General features: G+C 45.0%; 1 protein-coding gene across 7 annotated transcripts in view; it reads left to right on the top strand.

The window, feature by feature from the left end:
• epha8 (eph receptor A8) overlaps positions 1-21,226 on the top strand; it is a 411,677-nt gene that overhangs the window by 316,174 nt on the left and 74,277 nt on the right. For 5 of the 7 annotated variants that reach the window (XM_070549067.1, XM_070549062.1, XM_070549064.1 and 2 more), the window contains 2 exons: positions 6,076-6,137; positions 7,167-7,394. In XM_070549067.1, coding sequence (XP_070405168.1) covers positions 6,076-6,137; positions 7,167-7,394 — 290 coding nt within the window. The remainder of the gene's footprint in view (positions 1-6,075; positions 6,138-7,166; positions 7,395-21,226) is intronic. The other 2 variants (XM_070549063.1, XM_070549066.1) reach the window with 1 other exon arrangement.

The following is a 21,226-nucleotide window of genomic DNA, read 5'->3' as shown; positions in this document are numbered from 1 at the left end:
CCTCAGTCAACATAGAAAGATCAAGACCTAGTATTTTTTTCCCAAACCAAACCCTGTTCTGAATATATTCGATAACCAGGTCATTCTATCAATGGGTTTTTTCTACCCTGATTTTTTTTTCTTCCAAGATGACAATGCCTGGCTTTCCCGATGGCCAGTGCAACCATAGACAAACCCGAGCTGTAACGGGAATATTCACCTTACCCAAGCAGACAAAAAATGGAGCTCACACAGAGGGCTCAGAGCACTGCCAAGAAACTGCTCAGCAAACCTTAGCAAACTCCAAATGTTCGTCTCATCAAACCAGACATGGAGAGCAAGAAGAAGAAAAATGGCTTCAAGTTTAGCGAGCTTTGGATCCTTCTTCTAAGATGAAAGAAGGAGCATTTGACATGGAGAAAACCACTATAAATCTGACCATGTGGTCAGTAGCAGCTATGCTGGGGGAGATGAGCTTTTGTGGTGTAATTTAAACAAAATTCACATTGCGTTATAATGAGAAACATTCTTGATAAGAAGAGGTGTTGTTCCTACATTTTTCCTCTCACTGGCAGAAATAAGCTTCTGAAGTTTTGCGATCTTCTTACTTTATGTAAAAGTACTATTCAGGTACTATTTCATTGTCAGTCAATGTTAGAAACAATTGATCAAGCCAGACTTCCTTGTTTGTTTAACAGCTTAGTGTGCTTATGCTAATGCTAGGTTTGTGGCATAATTTCATAACTGAGTTGAGCAGAAAACCGATTATATTTATTTAATGACTTGGTCTGTTAATTGGTGTCAACTAGGGATGAGCGAGTACACCACTATCTGTATCTGTATCTGTTCAACCAACTAAATTATCTGTATCTGTACTCGGAATGGGCGTGGCACAACCCGGAAGTGGGTGTGGTTTAACATGAAGTGGGTGCGGTTTACATCAATATATTATTTTAAGTCTGAAATTGATATGGATTGATCAGAAGTTGCTATGTGTATTGTTTATTTGAAAACTATTTACAGAGCAGCCTCAGAATTGAGATTAAGGTGTGTGTGTCTGAGAGAGATAGAGAGGGAGAGAGATGGAGTTAAAAAAACCCGACCGGATCAGAGGTAGTGAGTGACTGATGCAGCACGTCAGCTCTGTCTTGTCAAATGCACCATGTAAGTTACGAAAAAAGGAACTTTAAATATTCAACCGAAAAAGAGGCGAGCTGAAGAAAACCTAGGGAAAACTGAAGAAACGTGAGCAACAGTGAACCAATCATAGCGAGATCCGTTACTGTCTGTGTGTGCGTGTGTGTATGAGCCGGACGGACTGAGCTCCCGGCCGGCTGCAGTTTTGTGTGTATGGAGGGGCGGGTGCTCTATGTGACTGGCCAATCACAGAGCGTGAAGACAGTCAGTTACCCAATGAGGATTTTCCTTCAGCACGATTACAGATATTTACCAGTTTTACTCGTTTCATGCTCGTATTCGTCAAAAATGCTTTATCCGTACGGGATACTCGTCTGAAACGAGTATCCGGCTCATCCCTAGTGTCAACCAAAAACATGCTGTCAACCTTCTGGGCCTTAGCATGAAGCAAAGCTATGTCAGAGACACCACTGTGGACCAATATGCTTCACTACAAGGAGGAAATCATTTATTTCAATGAAACAATAAAACTGAAGAAAGTAATGAAGCCTTAGCTTGAAGAATATTTTGGGGCACATCCTATATGGAACACACTACATTCAACCAACAGCCAGCCTACTGACACGACTGTTTTGCAGGTGTAGCGTTGTTAATCTACATAACTAGAATTTAACTGCTGTTGCTATTCAGCTTTGTTAAACCCTAAGAAAGATCAAACTAATTGGTAATGAAACTTATATCATATATATATATATATATATATATATATATATATATATATATATATATATATATATAATATATATATATATATCCACGGATATATAATCGATAGAAGTTCATACACCAACTGGCTTGGTCTATATTTAATCAAACGATTAACATTTAATTTAAGGGATTTAAATTAATAGCAAAAGTTTCTTCATTAATTCAGAAGATCTAAAGAGAGTTTTGCTCATTCAGTGATCAATATACACCACTCTGTGTTTTACTTCAAAGAAGAGTCAGGTTTAAAAAGTTAAGAGTTTATTACTAACAATTTTAAGATGACAATTTAAAAGACAATTCATAAATGACAATTTATAAAAGGCTTTGATATTAAAACTTGGTATTAAAGCAACCTGTGTCTGGATGAAAACTATATGTGAAGTGTGTGTGTTTGAATGTGTGAATGTAGGTCTCAGAAGGTTTTTATCTTAGAGAGAGAGAGAAAAACGCGTTCTGGGTGAAAGAATTTGGTTTGCAGTTAAGCTAAATTATTTCTTAAAAGTGGCATTCAGACGCAAATCTGGGTTCTACCTCACCGTTCAGACGGCCCTCTGTTCAGATCCGGAGGTCGAGGGAGGATGGTGATCAGCCTCTGGGTACCCGGGCCGGTAGGGGAGACCAGTGGTACCGACTCTCTGGTCCTAGAGTTGCCGCAGGCACACAGGTGTGGAATTGGTTTGCGTCTGAGCAGATTCTTAAGGAATCTCATAGCATCAGCTTTGCTGCAGATGTCGTTTCTGTTGAAGCAATTCTGTCGGCATGACAGAAAAGCTTTAGTAGAGGTTTCGAACGGCTGACTCGATCCTCTGCACTCTCGTTGCCACGGAGATAATTTGGTGTGCTCAAGAACTGAACTTGAACTGAGGAGCAGTGTTGCCAACTGTTTTTGACTGAAAGTAGCTGAAGTTCCCCCCAAAAGTCACTAGATGTCGCCAGATGACATCACAAGCTAATTTACATATTGATGACGTCATCACGCCACATTAGCGTTCGTTTTCCCCATAGCATCTAATATATATATATATATATATATATATATATATATATATATATATATATATATATATATAATAGGACTAAAAGGGAGGAAAATAAAAACTATGTTATGTGTTAAAGTTATTAAATAGTATGATTAAAATGGCCCAAATTGCTTTGATATCTCGTCTCGCTCGTCTCGTCTCTCGTCTTCCTCCGCTTATCCGGGTCCGGGTCGCGGGGGCAGCATCCCAACTAGGGAGCTCCAGGCCGTTCTCTCCCCGGCCTTGTCCACCAGCTCCTCCGGCAGGACCCCAAGGCGTTCCCGGACCAGATTGGAGATGTAACCTCTCCAACGTGTCCTGGGTCGACCCGGGGGCCTTCTGCCGGCAGGACATGCCCGAAACACCTCCCCGGGGAGGCGTCCAGGAGGCATCCTGACCAGATGCCCAAACCACCTCAACTGGCTCCTTTCGATCCGGAGGAGCAGCGGTTCTACTCCGAGTCCCTCCCGAATGTCCGAGCTCCTCACCCTATCTCTAAGGCTGAGCCCGGCCACCCTACGGAGGAAACTCATTTCGGCCGCTTGTATCCGCGATCTCGTTCTTTCGGTCATTACCCAAAGCTCATGACCATAGGTGAGGATTGGGACGTAGATCGACCGGTAAATCGAGAGCCTGGCTTTCTGGCTCAGCTCCCTCTTCCCCACGACAGATCGGCTCAGCGTCCGCATCACTGCAGACGCCGAACCAATCCGCCTGTCGATCTCCCGATCCCTCCTACCCTCACTCGTGAACAAGACCCCGAGATACTTAAACTCCTCCACTTGAGGTAGGACCTCTCCCCCGACCCGGAGGTGGCAAGCCACCCTTTTCCGGTCGAGAACCATGGTCTCAGATTTGGAGGTGCTGATCCTCATCCCAGCCGCTTCACACTCGGCCGCGAACCTACCCAGCAAGAGCTGAAGGTCAGAGCTGGATGAAGCTAGGAGGACCACATCATCCGCAAAAAGCAGAGACGAGATTCTCCTGCCACCAAACTCGACACACTCCACACCACGGCTGCGTCTAGAAATTCTGTCCATAAAAGTGATGAACAGAACCGGTGACAAAGGGCAGCCCTGGCGGAGTCCAACCCTCACTGGGAACAGGTCCGACTTACTACCGGCTATGCGGACCAAACTCACGCTCCTCTGGTAAAGGGACTGAATGGCCCTTAACAGAAAGCCACCCACCCCATACTCCTGGAGCGTCCCCCACAGGGTGCCCCTGGGGACACGGTCATAAGCCTTCTCCAAATCCACAAAACACATGTGGATTGGTTGGGCAAACTCCCATGCCCCCTCCATCACCCTTGCAAGGGTATAGAGCTTTGATATGTACAATAAATTCCAAAACTACCAATAAAGTGGCATTAAGACAGATATGGTGTGGTGATCCAAACAGTTCTGTTGTAGGATATAACTCAGACCTCCTGCTCTCCTCATTCTCACAGACATTTTCCTAAAAAGCTGTTTTTTTACACCTCATAGTTTCTCAACTTCTCTGTTGTGTATTCTCTCCATCGTGATAATAACGGCGCTCCGAGCAAAAGGGAGCAGGTGTCTCATAGTATAACCATCCCTGTGTCACTGAAGGAAATTCAGATGAGCCACAGAGGTGCGTGTGTAAACGGGACGGTAGTTGAAACTCCCGATGACTGTATTTGCCAAATGCAGGAAAAACCAAAGTGTCTGACGGCTGCAGAACCAGAGATGGCAGGTTGACGCCATCTCTAGTAGAAGCGTGAGCCTGCAGCAATATGATAGCAGCAGACGTAAATCGGCGGTCTCCAGCTCTGCAGCTGTACTGTCTTCAGTGAATCAGACCGACCGAAAACGGTTTATGATTGGTCAGTCCTCGTGCACATGCGCAGATTATCGTTCTCTTTCCTTACTCCCGGAAGAACGGTTCAGAGTGCAAACGGTTTCTTTGTTGCTAATCTGTGTGGAATATCTACAAGAAAGTTCTACAGAAAGTAGCAACGGGTCCTGAGAAATGTCGCTAAGTTTGTCGCTAGGCGCTTTTTTGAAAAAAAGTCGTTGAGGGGGGTCAAAAAGTCGTTAGGAACAGTGACGAAGTCGCTGAGTTGGCAACACTGCTGAGGAGTTAGGTTTTAAGAGACGGCCGGTAATCTTATTCTAACGAATTAGCTTTTGACATGTTAGTGGGTGGGACTTAACATACCTCGGAACACGCCCTCTCAGAGACAGAAAGTTCTGGGTTATGTGACAAAGACATGTGAGTGCAGTTAACCTTAACCTGATATACTGTGTCCTGCATGACTGTGTATAAGCGCACATGATCTTTTTGTCACTGTTAAACATTACTGATCATCATAAATAATTATTATTAACCACAGAATAATAATTCATGTCAGTAATTAAATACATTTATAATGAGCCTTGATGATTATTTATGAACATTGTAATAAGACAGTGAAAAGAGTTTATTAAAAATGATTCTTTTAAATCTTGAAGTGTCCTTCGTCTTGCAGACGGAACAGCAGTCAGATTAAAGATGGTTTACAGCAGACTTTGTGTCTCCTGTGATGGATAATCTGTACATAGAAGTGCAGCCAGGACAGCTTGACCCAGCTGAGGAAGTGTGACCTTTGGGTCACAAATGAGGCCATTCATGTCGCTACACAGGACATCTTGCTATCAAAATTAAGTTTGCAGATGACACTGATGTTGTACACATATGATATGTTCAGACTGCAGGCCAAATAGGCCAGAAATGTTCCCTGTTCCTATTTACCTCTGACCTTTGATAGGCCATTAACATGTTTTCATTAAAAAGGCTCACAAATGGCTCTATTTAATGGAATGGCTAATAATTGCTGGAGTATGACTGAAGTTTTCCTGAAATCCTCAATAACTCTCTGTTATGGTAAATATTTGGTACTATTCACCCTCCCTACCTCAGGCACACTGTAAAGGTTATGACCCCTGGCCCTTCGGCTGACCTCAGCATTTGGTTTATTACTGTCTGATTTTAAGTGATTTATTTAGGCTGGTCTGACAGACACTTCATTTCCCCATGTGACTCATACACTGTTGGATGACAATAATTAATTAATCTAAATGTGAACCAATCCAGTAGAGGTTTTCATGTGTGAAACTGCTTTTGAGTTTATGCAAATGCTAATATGAATGTGCTTTTGCTGTGTCTTTAGGCAAACCCGTGATGATCGTCACAGAGTATATGGAAAACGGTTCTCTGGATGCTTTTCTCCGGGTTGGTATTTGTTTAATCACCACAGGATCAAGAACGTTTGGGTTCTTTACTGGATCTCTAAAATTAAAGCACTTTTTCTACTACTCAGAGCAGGCTGACTCAACTCTACAGTTTGGGTGGTTTTCCATTACAACTGAGAAATACCCCTAGTGGGTAGACTTGTCGTTATGCGGCGGTGGCCCAACACAAAAACTACGTAATGTGATCTGTACCTGACACAAAAACAGAACTATGGCGGACATGGAAGTGATATTGAACAATTGTGTTAGACGGTGGCTTTTGGTCAGAATCTGTAAAGAAGAGAGCTGGAAAAGGCTGCGGGGTACAAGGCAGAAAACTCTGGAGCAGCCAATGACTCTTCCTTCCAAATCAGTGCCCACATTTAGCAGGAACTGAAAAAGAGGCGGCAACTTCAGACGAGTCAAGCCTGAGCGAGAATGTACTAGTGGAAAAGCCCCATTAGTGTGATTGAGTTTGTTTATTGTGTTTGTCCTTTTAGTGGGCTTCTACCAGGTCATCAAAGTGGTGATTCCTAGCATGGCTCTGTAGATCTAAGAATCCAATCTCAACATTAGAAAAATATTAAATGTGGAACAGGAAGTAAAAAAGCACTTTGAGGATTTTTTTATTGAGCAAGAAAGAGCCAGCGCAGCGCGTTTTGTTTTTGACACATGAAAACCTCTACTGGATCAGTTCTACCTGATCCTGAAGAGCACCTGATATAACTTTCCCCGCAGACGCACTCACTCCCATCTGAATAGACATGATGAATTGCTGCTTCATTAAATAAACCCTGGCTAACAACCTTAAAGTCAAACTACTCACACATTTACTAATATAAAAATACATTAGATTATATTTTTAAAGGCAAATAATTATCTTTTCATCTCTTACCTTTACTCTCACCACTATCTTGATTAAAATCTCCTAACTATCGAGCTACTCATCTACTCTTGTTTTATATCATCATGGTCATATTTTCTAGGACACCCACAGAGCTTTTGTTTTTGTATCTCACCCCTCTTGCAGAGACATGATGGCCAGTTTAATATCATTCAGCTGGTGGGTTTGCTGCGTGGCATTGCAGCAGGTATGACGTACCTGTCTGACTTGGGCTACATCCATCGAGACCTGGCAGCTCGCAACATCCTGGTTAATAGCAACCTAGTGTGTAAGGTATCTGACTTCGGCCTGTCCAGAGTGCTGGAGGACGACCCTGACGCTGCATACACCACCAGTGTGAGTTTTCACATTGAGGCAAGCATTATTTCAGCAACACACACACACACACACACACACACACACACACACACACACACACGCACACACACACATGCACACACACACACACACACACACACACACACATGCACAGCTACTTAGAACAAATGGTCAGGCATCCAGAGTAGACAGAGTAAAGAACAACCGTTTATGACGAGTATGGATCTGGGAGTTAAAGATGAATGACGTATTAAAATTAAAAGGTTACTACTTAGTGTTATTCCCTACTTTCATACATGATATTTAAGTTGATGGTACTTCATTTCTATAGCAACATAACTAGAGCTCAAGAGCACTTCCACATGACTGGTGGCCCTTTTTCACTTAAAACCCAGAGGCCTCATTAATAAAACTTGCTTTTGCGCAAAAGTTTTGTAAGTGACTTTATACAGACAGGTGATGTAAATACAATACAAAAAGTTATAGAAAAATAGAAAAAAAAACACAAATGGATATTGTGCACAACTTTATGCAAACTCTGACCGTGGTGAAAGCATATCTGTATCTACTTGTCATCCCAGCAAAACCATCCATACAGCACAATATCTCAATCATCTCTGGCTCCTTCAAAGGCAGTTCGAAATCTGGGTGTTGTGATTGATGAACACCTGACCTTTAAAGATCATGTTGCCTCTGTTGCTCGTTCATGCCGCTTTGTGCTGTATAACATACGAAAGATCAGACCATACCTAACACAACATGCCACCCAGCTCCTGGTGCAATCTACTGTCATCTCCCGCCTCGATTACTGCAACGCCCTTCTAACTGGTCTTCCAGGCTGTACTGGGAGACCTCTTCAAATGGTCCAGAACGCAGCGGCGCGTCTGGTCTTCAATCAGCCAAAAAGAGCACACGTCACCCCTCTGTTCATTGAGCTCCACTGGCTACCGCTAGCAGCACGCATCAAATTCAAATAGCTAACACTAGCATACAAAGTCCGAGACGGTACGGCTCCCATCTACCTGAATCCTCTTGCAAAGGCTTACGTCTCGGCCCGGCCGCTCCGGTCATCACAGGATCGTCGGCTAGCAGTGCCTACACCACGCTCAGGACAATCCAGACTCTTCTCATGCATCGTTCCACAAATGTGAAATGACCTACCAAGCACTACCAGAACAGGAGCTTCCTTTTCAATTTTCAAGAAACTCCTGAAGACCCTGCTCTTCAGAGAGCATCTTCTAAACTAGCACCCTCCCTGCACCCGTCCCCCTCTCTGCTGTCCACTCCTTGTTCCCTCCTCTCCATGACTGATGTCAAGTTGTTGTTATTGTTGTTGTTAACCTCAAGGGCAACATGCCAATTATTACTTGTAAGTCGCTTTGGACAAAAGCGTCTGCTAAATACATAAACAGAAACATATCTGGGTTACGGGGAACTGGCAGCACAGCTGGTGAAATGGTGAATTTAAGACATGTTTACAGACCTGAAGGCCCACACACAGGCTGCAAGCTGTTTCAGACATCTGGGAATAATGTTGTAAAATAAAACTGTAGTAAAATAAAATGTACAACTGTTGATGTTTACAAACAACACCCACAAGAATAAAAAATAAGAACCTTACTGAAAATATATTGCATTTAAGAAATCACATATTTTCAATATGTGTTGAAGTTGCAGTTTTGTCTGTTAATTGCAATAAGGTGTGTATGAATTAGTGTGATCAGAGAGTAGTACTACTTCAACATTTATGCAATGTACTACAATGACATTTCTTATGCTTCATTATGGATGCCCCTGCTCTCCTTCAAGATCACGCCAATGACATTATCCAGATGAGAGGTTTTAGAGACCATGACAGTTTCCCGCCCCATGATGAGCACTGTCTGATCAGCTGATTTAGATTCCCTACAGCAGTCCTATTAGATTGGTTTGCAGAACTGGTTGGGTTGACTGACTCACCTGAACTGTGAAATGCTGATGCCCCTGCAATTTTTGACTACCCTCGAGTTTCTTGCAACCGGCCTGATCCAGCAGTAATTAGCAAACAGGTGGAGTAGGACCTGGCTGCAGACATCAGCTGGCATGTCACCGGAAGAACTTTCTAGCGAGAACAAGATGGCGTGTCATTACTTTTACTGGAAAATCAACGAGCAAAAGACCTCGGCCGGAAGTTGGTCTTTTTTGGCGGCCGCTATGTTGTTTTTGTTTCAACAACAACTGTCAGGACCCGTTCCCCAACCCGAAGGCGCAGGGAAACTACCCTGTCGCCCCCCAGGGTAAACCCCAACACACAGGCAGAGAGTCTTGGGGCTAACAAAAAGCCAACCCCAGCCCTCCACCTCTCACCCGGAGCAACTCCAGCAAAGGAGTGTGTCCAACCCCTCTCAAGGACTTGGGTTGAAGAGCCAATGCTATGTGTCGAGGTGAGTCCGGCTGTATCTAGCCGGTACCGCTCCACGTCTGCCACAAGCTCCAGCTCCTTCCCCGCAAGTGAGGTGACGTTCCATGTCCCAAAAAAACAGTTTCCTTGTCGGGGGATTGGACCGACAAGGCTCCCGCCTTGGTCTGCCACCCGATCCACAATGCCCAAAACCTTAAAACTTTTTGCACCTGCGAAGCTGAACAACAAAATAGTTTTCCTGCAGAACAAAGCTGATTTTGCAAAACTCCTTCAGAGTTTTTTTAAGCTGTGTGGTTTCTATCTATCTGTCGTGACCCGAGACACATCTCTAGGACTGAAAGGACGGCACCTTGGTACTCTACAGCCCTCTGGTGTCAGCGGTTTTCCCACCACTCTGACTTTCGGATCCACCAAGAGGGTGCCTCTACGGTAATGTAGATGCACAGATAGCGTCTGTATGCAGTTTGATAAATAACAGCTTATAGCTTATCTTTAAACCAAATTCTTTTATAGCCAGAACGCACCCATCTCTGAGATACGGAGATTTTGACTCTAACACTATATTCACACATAGTTTCCAGACACCAATCTTTTAGTTCGCATCCACTCACATAATAGTTTAAACAATCTGTCAAGTCTTAATTGTTTGTTGTCACGCTGAGGAGCAGGAGGTTAGGAACCAAAATGCAGACCCAGGATGACATGAGGCAGGAACGTTAAATAAAGAAGAATCCTTTAATTTGGATGACAAAATAAAAATCCAAAAAGGGCAGGAGGCAAAAACCCAGTAACAAAAATGAAGCAGGGATAAATCCAAAAGCTCACTTCATGAGCAAAGTCCCAATGACCAAGAGGGAGAGACAAAAACAACGCTGACATAAACATTGGACCGACAAACACAGAGTGACAAGACAAGGCTTATAAACAGGAGGGAGGTGATCAGGGGAACAGGTGGCAGGTGTGAGTGGTGAGCTGGAGGGAAGGCAGGTGAAAACAATAATCTAAATGGTGAAAAGAAAACAAGCAGGAGGGCACATAACTCTAGAAACCGGATAATTAAACTTAAAGACTTAGGGCAAACAACTACTAACTAGAGGGCCAAGAGAGGAGAACTAAAACGATGAAAACTAAGGAGTGACTAGTGTAGGTCCTGAAATGACCAAGACAGGTTCGGAGCGATTGGAGAAAAAGATGTCTGCTTCTGAGTTGATGTTGGAGTCAAAAAACCAGTCGAAATAAGATTCACCGCTGCAGAGGGAGAACACGACAGCTCTCATGCAAGGTTTGCCTACTTGCTTCAGCAGCTGCCAGAAGTGTTCTTTCGCTCATTCTGTCACAGCTGTTTTCATTCACTCAAGCAGGGAGAGGTCACGTGGTTGTACAAGGTTCAGTTTGAGCAATCGTCTGAACAGCAGACTTGCAGCCTTGAGTTGATGTTAGAAAGAATGCAGCTACAATCTCCACGGATGACAGGAACCTAACCTCACGCTATGTGCAGAGACACAATACCCGAGAGGAGGGGGTGAGTAGCAGATAACAGGAGCATTTGGAATGTCTAATGAGCTGCAGGGTCAGGTTTGCACACACACATCAGGTTGCACATTACCAATGATCAGAAGTAAAAGATGTTGCTTGGGTTTACTTGTGTGCATTATCAGTTAACAGTCTTAACATTCCCCCTTTTGAACTCTAATAAGAGTTCAACAAAGAAAGCTAAAGACAAGCAAGAAACATAAACACCCACACAACTCAAACAATAAGCATCAAAAATCAAAAATCACAACCTAATATATCAAAAAGTTGTGCAAGTGAGGATGGGGGGAAATGGTCACAACATGATAAAAAATGGAATAATGATGATGCTATTTAGAAGGAACAAACACTTCCTTATGTACGGCACCGGGGTGCACGAAATAAAAACCCTGGTGACACAACTGAAGGGTGTAAAAGAGGACCCTTGTAAAATAACAGAAGGGTGTAAAATAGAACCCTTTGTAAAATAACTGAAGGGTGTTAAATAGAACCCTTTGTAAAATAACTGAAGGGTGTTAAATAGAACCCTTTGTAAATTATCTGTGTTCTTCTTCCCCCTGTTGAGGTCCCTCCACTGGCTCCAGGCAGCTGCAGGAGGAGATGATGTCACGATTCTCATCCCGCTGGATGTGGTGGTAGTTTGGCACGCTACCGCGTCCTGCAGAGGTGGTAGCTTGGCACGCTACCGCGGTCAGCTACTTCTCTTCCTGGGTCCTGAGGTCCTTTTGGATCTCCGATACCGTCCTTCCTGGCTCGTCCGTGGCCGCGCACTGGGTCCAATGGTACCAAGTGTCTCCTTTGCCCTCCAATCTGACCGCATGTGAGGTCCTCTCGATCACCTTGTAGGGACCGGTCCACCTGGGCTCCGTCCACTTTCGTTTGGTGACCTTCAGCAGGACCCACTCGACGCCTGGCACCGAAGGCGATGTATCTGCGGAATGAGGTTGAGTCCCCACCTGCTGAGAGAACTGTGAGAAAAGGCTATGCAACAGGTTATAATAAGTTCTGGAGTCCAGGCTTTTGGCGTCACGGTCATTGTCAGTCAGAGGTAATTTGGTACTGGGCCCAGGAAAAGGTCGCCCTGTCTGCAACTCAAAAGGAGTAAATCCCATAGTTTTGTTAACAGAACTTCTAATGGACATGAGAGCCAGTGGTAAGGCATCTACCCAAGACATTTTGGTCTGTGCACAGATTTTAGCCAATTTGTTTTTTATCGTCTGGTTCATTCTTTCCACCTTCCCTTGGGACTGTGGGTGATATACTGTCCCAAACTTATGTTTCAGACCCAGCATGGTTTCTACTGCCTGTAGATCTTTGTTTTTGAAGTGGGAACCATTATCGGACCTTATTTTCCCAGGAAACCCATGCTGTGGAATATAATGGTTTATCAGACATTTTATCACAGTTTTGCTGTCTTCCTTTCTGACAGGCCAAGCTTCCGGCCAGCCAGTGTAGGCATCCACGCAGACCAGTAAATACCTGTATCCCCTCTCCCTGTTTACCATGTCTGTGTAATCTATGATTACTTCATTTCCTGGGAAAGTTGGGATTGGAAACTGTCCTTGCAAAGGTTTCAAGGTGGGTTTTATGCCGTACTGGCAACGCTCTGTACATGTTTTGACCAAATATTTTGCCATATCTGTGATGTGAGGATGCCACCAATGAGCCAGATTTTTGACCATTTGGGCCGGTCCCACATGTCCCACCCCGTGGGCCTCTTCCATAGCTGTTTGCCTAATACCTGGGGGTAGGATAGGTCTCCCATCTGGACCTCTCCAGATCCCTTGGGCCTTTACCGCCCCTCTTGCCATCCATAGGCTCTTTTCCTGTGGTGAGGCCTGTTCTTGTAAGTCGCTTAGGGTTTCTGTCGTTACACGAATTCTGGGATCCTGATCTTTCTCAGGAGGCGGAACCTCAACCACCAAGTTGTATATGGGTAGGTATCCTGCTGCCCGTTTTGCTGCTTTATCGGCCTCCTGATTTCCCTGAGACACAAAGTCAGAGCCCTGACAGTGTCCTTTGCATTTGACTACTGCTACCTCTAAGGGGAGTAAGAGAGCTTCTGCCAGATCTTTCATGTCTTGTTCATGTCTAATAGGTTTGTTACTGACGATCAGAAATCCAGCTCGCAGCCATTGTTTTAATTCTACGTGAACCGCCCCTACAGCATACGCTGAATCACTGTAGATGTTAATTCTGAGTCCTGTTCCTAACCTTAGGGCTTCAACGATTGCTTTTACTTCTGCTCTTTGTGCGGACTGCATTCCCACGAGTTCTTCAGCTCTTACTGTTTGCCAACCTGAAGGTGCGTGTTCCACGATGGCCCATGCGGCTTTCAGCCCTTGTTCACTGTCTCGGTGACAACACCCATCAGTAAACCATTGCTTGTCAGGACTTTGTAAGGGTTGTGCTTGTAAATCAGTTTGAACCTTTTCTTCCTCACTTGTTCTTTGTTGACAAGAGTGCGGCTCTCCGCCATTCATTTGATCAGCCATGTTGATACCTTCGTGTGTGTAGGAAGTATGAGGAGCTTCTAGGATAGTGCTCAGTTTCCTCTGCCTCAGTGAGGTCATGGTAAATGTTTGGGAGTTCACATAGGCCACCATGCTATGGGATGTTAGTACTTTCAGGGGGTATCCCATCATGATATGTGCAGTTTTTTGAAGAAGTTTTGCGAGTCCCGCCGCATGTTGGGTGCATGGAGGGTGACACTTTTCAGTGTTATCCAATAGTATGCTAACATACATTAACACTTGTCTCTGTCCCCCTTTTTTCTGGAACCGTTCATCCATCCACCTGTTCCAGAAACGTCCAAAAAGAAAGGGGAAGAGTAATCTGGGACAGCAAGGTCGCTTGCTGTGGAAAGACGTTGTTTTAGTTCAATGAAAGCTTTCTCGGCTTGTGCAGTCCAATTGAGGTTGGCAGATAATTGACGCATGCCATGCTCTTTGACGAGTGCGCGAAGAGGGGAGGTCAAACCTGCATAATCCGGCACATACCGTTACGGGTTTTGGATGGTGTAGAATGGAGCTTTGGTGTTCAGGTGAAAGGGAGACGCCGTCCTGTGAGATCAGGCGACCTAGAATGGAGACCTGTTTTCTTGCTATTTGGAGTTTAGATTTACTGACTTTAAATCCTAACGTGGCCAGGTGATGTAGCATAATCTGAGTGGCTTGTAGGCAGGAGGTTGCGGAGGGAGCTGACGGAAGCAAATCATCTACATACTGGATGAGAATACAATCTGCGGGTAGTGGGCATGTTTCCAGCAAGTTTTTAAGGCATTTGGTTAAACAAACCGGGGGACAAGGCAAAACCCTGTGGCAAACGGGTGTAACGCCATTGCTGTCCTCTGAACGTGAATGAAAAGATGTCTCGCAAGGAATCACGCAATGGAAGGCAAAAGAATGCATTGGCCAGATCAATGCAAGTGAACCAAGCATGCGACGGGGGCAAATTGGTCAATACCACATACGGATTTGGTACAGGTAAAGAGTCGGTGGCCAGAAGGGTATTTATCTGTCTAAGATCATGGACCATACGAAACTTTCCAGTACCGTTTTTCTCTACAGGTAGAATAGGAGTATTCCACGGTGAAATGGACGGTTCCAAAACCCCTGCGGCCAGCAGTGCAGAGATGGTATCTGCAATCCCTGTCTCAGCCACAGGTTTGTGTGGATACTGAGGGACCCAAAGGGGGCTTGATGTGGTTAGGTGGAATGTCACGGGAGCGACTGTGACCAGACCTACGTCAGTGGGACCTGTTGACCACAGGGAGTCGGGGAGCTTAGACAACATCTCTGGAGTGTCTGGGTGATCAGTACGTTCCCTACCATGGGACCGACTAATTATGTTGTGTTCAAGGCTTCTGACATTTGTTGCGCTTGAAGTAATTTTATATGTTTTAGTAGAGGGAGAGAACTGTACTTGGGGTAAACCGGTAGTTTGCCAATCTTGGGTCGCCAGGGAATGTTTAACCATTCCCCCCAGCTCCTTGGCCTGTTTGGCAGGGTTTATGGCCATTGTCGCTAGGCGCTTTTTGGAAAAAAGTCATTGAGGGGGGTCAAAAAGTCGTTAGGAACAGTGACAAAGTCGCTGAGTTGGCAACACTGAGTTAAACATTCAAAGATCAGTCAGGTTGATATTTCATATTTATATGGAATCATCACATCTTATTTGTCATAATTAAATACGCAGTAATTACGCTGTAAAGTCTAACGCTACACATAATACAGGCTGGAAGACCAGTTAGAAGGGCATTGCAGTAGTCAAGGCGGGAGATGACAGTAGATTGCACCAGGAGCTGGGTGTAATATTGTTTTAGGTATGGTCTGATTATTGTATGTGATACAAAGCGAAGCCCTCCTTGAACAGCCACCTTATCGTGGTGGAGGAGTTTGAGTGCCCTAATGATCCTAGGAGCTATGTTGTCTGGGGCACTTTGTGCCCCTGGTAGGGTCTCCCTTGACAAATTGGTCTTAGGTGAAGGGTGAGACAAAGAACGGTTCACAGGATCTTTCATGGATGTACAGTAAAAGAGTCGGAGTACCCAGCCCGGAGGGTTAGCGGGGTCCCACCCTGGAGCAAGGCCTGGGGTTGGGGCCCATGAGCGAGCGCCTGGTGGAGGGCTTTAGCCCATGGGGCCCGGCCGGGCCCAGCCCAAACAGGATACATGGGCTCGTCCAACTGTGGAACCACCACCCGCAGGAGGAACATGAAGGGTCCGGTGCAATGTGGATCAGGTGGCAGACCAAGGCGGGAGCCTTGGCGGTCCGATCCCCGGACAAGAAAACCGGTTTTTGGGACATGGAACGTCACCTCGCTGGTGAGGAAGGAGCAGGAGCTTGTGGCAGAGGTTGAGCGGTACCGGCTAGATATAGTCGGACTCACCTTGACACATAGCATTGGCTCTGGAACTCAAGTCCTTGAGAAGGGTTGGACAGTCTCCTTTGCTGAAGTTGCTCCGGGTGAGAGGCGGAGGGCTGGGGTTGGCTTTTTGTTGGCCCCAAGACTCTCTGCCTGTGTGTTGGGGTTTACCCCGGGGGACGAGAGGGTAGCTTCCCTGCGCCTTCGGGTCGGGGAACGGGTCCTGACAGTTGTTTGTGCTTATGGGCCAAATATCAGTTCAGAGTACCCACCCTTTTTGGAGTCCCTGGGACGAGTGCTAGATATTGCTCCATCAGGGGACTCCATTGTCCTGCTGGGGGACTTCAATGCTCACATGGGCAATGACAGCTTGACCTGGAGGGGTGTGATTGGGAGGAGCGGCCCGCCTGATCTGAACTCGAGTGGTGTTTCGTTATTGGACTTCTGTGCAAGCAGCAGTTTGGCCATAACAAACACCATGTTTGAACATAAGGATGCCATCGATACACTTGGTACCAGGGAAGCCTAGGTCGCAGGTCAATGATAGACTTTGTAGTCGTATCATCTGACCTGTTGCCGTATGTTTTGGACACCCAAGTGAAGAGAGGAGCGGAGCTGTCAACTGATCACCACCTGGTGGTGAGTTTGATCAGATGGCAGGGGATGCCGCGTAGACCTGGCAGACCCAAATGCATAGTGAGGGTCTGCTGAGAACGCCTGGCAGAAGAACCTGTTAAGAAGGTCTTCAACTCCCACCTCCGGCAGAGCTTGGACCACGTCCCGAGAGCAGTGGGGGACATTGACTCCAAGTGGGCCTTGTTCCACTCTGCGATTGTTGAGACGGCTGTTGCTTGCTGTGGTCGCAAGGTGGCCGGTGCCAGTTGTAGTGTCAACCCCCGTACCCGCTGGTGGACACCAGAGGTTCGGGGAGCCGTCAGGCTGAAGAAGGAGGCCTACAGGGCGTGGCTGGTCTGTGGGTCTTCGGAGGCAGCAGACAGGTACCGGATTGCCAAGCGGGGTGCAGCAGTGGCAGTTGCCGAGGCAAAATCTCGGGCGTGGGAGGAGTTTGGTGAGGCCATGGAGAAAGACTTGTATTAACTTGTATTAAAAGGCAAACCTGTGGCTGAATGAAAACTAAATTGGAAATACGAGTTTGGATGCGTGACTGGAATTATCAGAAGGTTTCTGTCAGGTTTGGTGGCTGAGCTGAAGTGTAGCGGAGATGGTCTGTGGCCCAGACGCGGAGTGGTGGAAGTAGACAGCATGGTTAGATCTTTTGGTTGGGTTTGAGGGCTGGTAAGCCTGAGAACTCGATTCAAAGTCTGGTTGGAACGATGACTGAGTAATGAATGAATGCCGGTGCTTCCGTATATAGTGTCGGCGTGATGACGTCAGCAAGCCACGTTGGTGGCGGGAATGTTGGGAAGTGGTGGCAAGAATGCTGGGTAATGTAGTTAGCTGGAGGAGTTTGTGACAGTTTCTTTCAGAGAGAGGAAAGCTTTCTGGCTGGAAATGATGTTTTGCAGCTACCTGAGTTTTTTACTTAGAGAACAGCATCAAACGTCATCTGTCGAAAGTGTCTACATCACCCAGTTTCCAGAGACCCCCTTTTAGATCCGAGATGTCAAGTGGAGATGATTTTCTTCGGGCACGAGGATGGTAGAAGGACCTCGATGCGACCAAATCAGTCCTAGGTTGCCTCCGTGGGTCACACGGCTGATGAACTATTGGCGTCTCAAAGTCCGTAACTCTGAAGGAGTTTTTGCATCTTAACTCAGAAATCAATAACTCTGGAAGGAGTTTTTCATCAGCAGGTTACAGTTTACGTTTATTCTTAGCTATTCTTATCGGCGTGACAGAACAGCTTGGCAGAGGATCAGGGCGGCCGATCCGTCTCCTCAGGATGGTTTTGGTTCAAGAACTGACGTGAAGCTGGTGGAGGTTAGTTTACAAAGCCCTCAGAACACACCCACTCTCAGCAAGAAAGCTTCGGTCTTGCATCAAAAACATGTGTTGGCAGTTATTGTTTGCTCTGGATAAACTCTCTGTTAGATGGATAAGGTGGAAGCTGGCCTTCTGATTTGCTGAACACACATCACTGTCATCAACCATAATCATAACTATACCCAAAGCATAATAATTCATTTCATGTAATTAAAATACATTTATACTGAACCAAGTGATTATTTATGATGATTATAATAAATAGTAATAAAGTCAAAGAGTTTATTAATATTATTATTTAATTACTATCGTGAACTTGAAGTGTCCTTCTTCTGGGATGGAACAGCAGCAAATAATCAGATATATTCTTCAGACATCATGACTCCTGGGTTAATCTGTGGATTTAAAGGTTACTGTCTGACCCAGCTTGACCCAGCTGGGTAAATTTGACCTTTGCCACAAATTAGAGAACCTTGATGATGCTACAAGAGTGACTGCCTGAGTTACTCAGTTTCCAGCTGACACTCCAAAGTTGCCAATTCAGAACCAGCCTCTTTTCAAACATCTCTGACACACTGTCAAACCTGTTGACACAGCCATACGACTCCTTAAGAGTCCATCCGTGTTTAAGCAACAACCTTCATGCCTGTTGTGACCTGGAGACAACTCGAGACTGGTCTGGTCGTGCTGCAGTTATTCTGCGAACTTCTGTGCCTTGAGGTCCACCAGACTTCCTGACATTCCGGATCTGCAACGGGGGTCTCCATCAGGGTTCGTAGACACAACAGATTGCGTCTGATGTTGTTTTATTAATAGTCATCTCTCTAGTTTATAGCAGACCAAATTCGTTTACACCCATAATTCACAGTTTCTTCCAAATACAGAGGTTCTGATATACATCTACTTTACACCATCATCACACATCACATTACCAGCTCAGTGGCCTAGTGGTAGAATATCCGTCCTGAGACTGGGAGATCAGGGTTCGATTCTTGGTCAGGTCATAGCAAAGACTTTGAAAAAATGGAACCCAATGCCTCCCTGCTTGACACTCGGCATTAAGGGGTTGGGTTGGGGGGTTAAACCACCAAATGGTTCCCGAGCGCGACTGTGTCAGCAGCTCACCGCTCCCCCAGGGGATGGGTCAAGTGCGGAGAACAAATTTCACACACACATCAGTGTGTGTGACAACTAATGGGGCTTTAACTTTATTCCATCACATATCATAGCTTGTCATGTATTATAATTAGTCTATAAAATAAAGTTTATTTTTAATTATATACTTGACTCAAAGTGTGTTTATGGTCCCTGAATAAGCAAAGAATCCTAAATTCTTCTGGTCAAACATTCAAAGATCAATCAGCTTGATATTCTATGTTGATATAGAATCATCACATCTTATTGGTCATAATTAAAAAAATCCCAAAATCCTTCTACATCATGAGCGGCAGCAAAAAACCTGGTCGGAGAATCCCTAGTTGAGATATTTCAAGATGTATTTTGATTTTTACAGTGTTTCATAATAATACCTAATTATTATATGTGCTGCAGTTAATTTATTTCCAATAGTTTTAATTTAACCATCCATTTTCCATTTTCCATCCGCTTATCCGGAGTCGGGTCGCGGGGGCAGCAGCCTAAGGCAAGAGGCCCAGACTTCCCTCTCCCCAGCCACTTGGGCCAGCTCCTTTGGGGAAATCCCAAGTCATTCCCTGGTCAGGTGAGAGACATAGTCTGTCCAACGTGTCCTGGGTTTACCTTTAGGCCTCCTCCCGGTTGGACGTGCCCGGAAAACCTCACCAGGGAGGCATCCAGGAGGCACCTTGACCAGATGCCCGAGCCACCTCAACTGGCTCCTCTAATTTAATAATTTTTGGAAATTTTCTCTTGGCTTGACTCCATGTCTGTGGATTTTTTGTGTTTTGTTCAATCAGATTACAGCCTGTTTAGTTGATAGGATGTTTGTTGTTTATGTCAGATTTTCTTTAACACCTGAATAATTATACTATTTAAACATGCTGTAACAGATGGCTGAATGTTAGAAAACAAACACAGTTTAGCAGAGCTAGGATAAAGCAGGTGCAGGGGTAGCCTACTAAATAAACAGCAGTGAGTCTTTATAGTCTAGCCATCCTGATTAGGAGGGAAAATATAGTTTAATGACATGACTGAAAAATGACTGAAACTTTTAAGTCAACAAGAAAAGACTGAAGTAGTCTGACATAAGAACTTCCTTCAGCTGAAACATCTTTTAGAAAGTTGTTTTCTTTTTAGAGAAAGGGAAAAGTTTAATATCATTGTTGTTGTTATTTTCTTTTGGTTTGGATGTATTTTTCTCTTACCTCACACCTGCTTCATATTAGTTTAGGTTTCCATGGAGATGGATGAAAACAAAGATCAAAACTTCAATAAAATAAAATAAATTGAAACAACTATGATATATACATACAGGGTGTGCCATTTATATGGATACACCTTAATAAAAAGGGAATGGTTGGTGATGTTAACGTCCTGTTTGTGGCACATTAGTATATGGCTGTGTCCGAATCCAGGGGTAGGATGCTTGTGAGAGCACATTTTGAGGTCGATGACGTCAAAGCGCAGCGACGAGTACTGTCCGAATTCCAAGTATCCTCATTCTCGCGTCCTCAAACGCGTCCTCGCTCCACCCACATTTCGAGGATGGGTCTGATGGATCCTCACAGGAACAAGGGTATCCCAGCATGCTTTGCGCGCCGGCCGCTGGACTCGACACAACAACGGCGGACGGAGCGAGACAGCAGTACAGCTTAAAATGTAAGTTAGTTAAAAAAATTGCGGTCAAAAAAATAAAATACGTGTTTGGGCACTTTTGGTTTGTTTTTTATATAAGATCTAATACCGCAAATTGGTTTTGTTCATGTAATTTAAGGCTAAAACATGCCCCACCGTAAACCAGCTTGAATGTTTAATAGGAAAAAACCACCGTAAACTAGCTTGGTCACAGCAGGCTTTTTAAAAGAAAATAGCGGTAGAAAACTAAGCTGAAAGCGGTTCTGTTTATAGACATTTTTCGTTTGTATAGGTGCATTTTCAGCAGAAATCAGCGAGAACGAGCTTGTATGGTGGTCCCGTCATAATTCCCGTG

The sequence above is a fragment of the Nothobranchius furzeri genome, chromosome 3 (genome assembly GCF_043380555.1).
Source record: "Nothobranchius furzeri strain GRZ-AD chromosome 3, NfurGRZ-RIMD1, whole genome shotgun sequence".
Lineage (NCBI taxonomy): Eukaryota > Metazoa > Chordata > Actinopteri > Cyprinodontiformes > Nothobranchiidae > Nothobranchius > Nothobranchius furzeri.
This window is presented reverse-complemented; position numbering and strand designations above follow the sequence as displayed.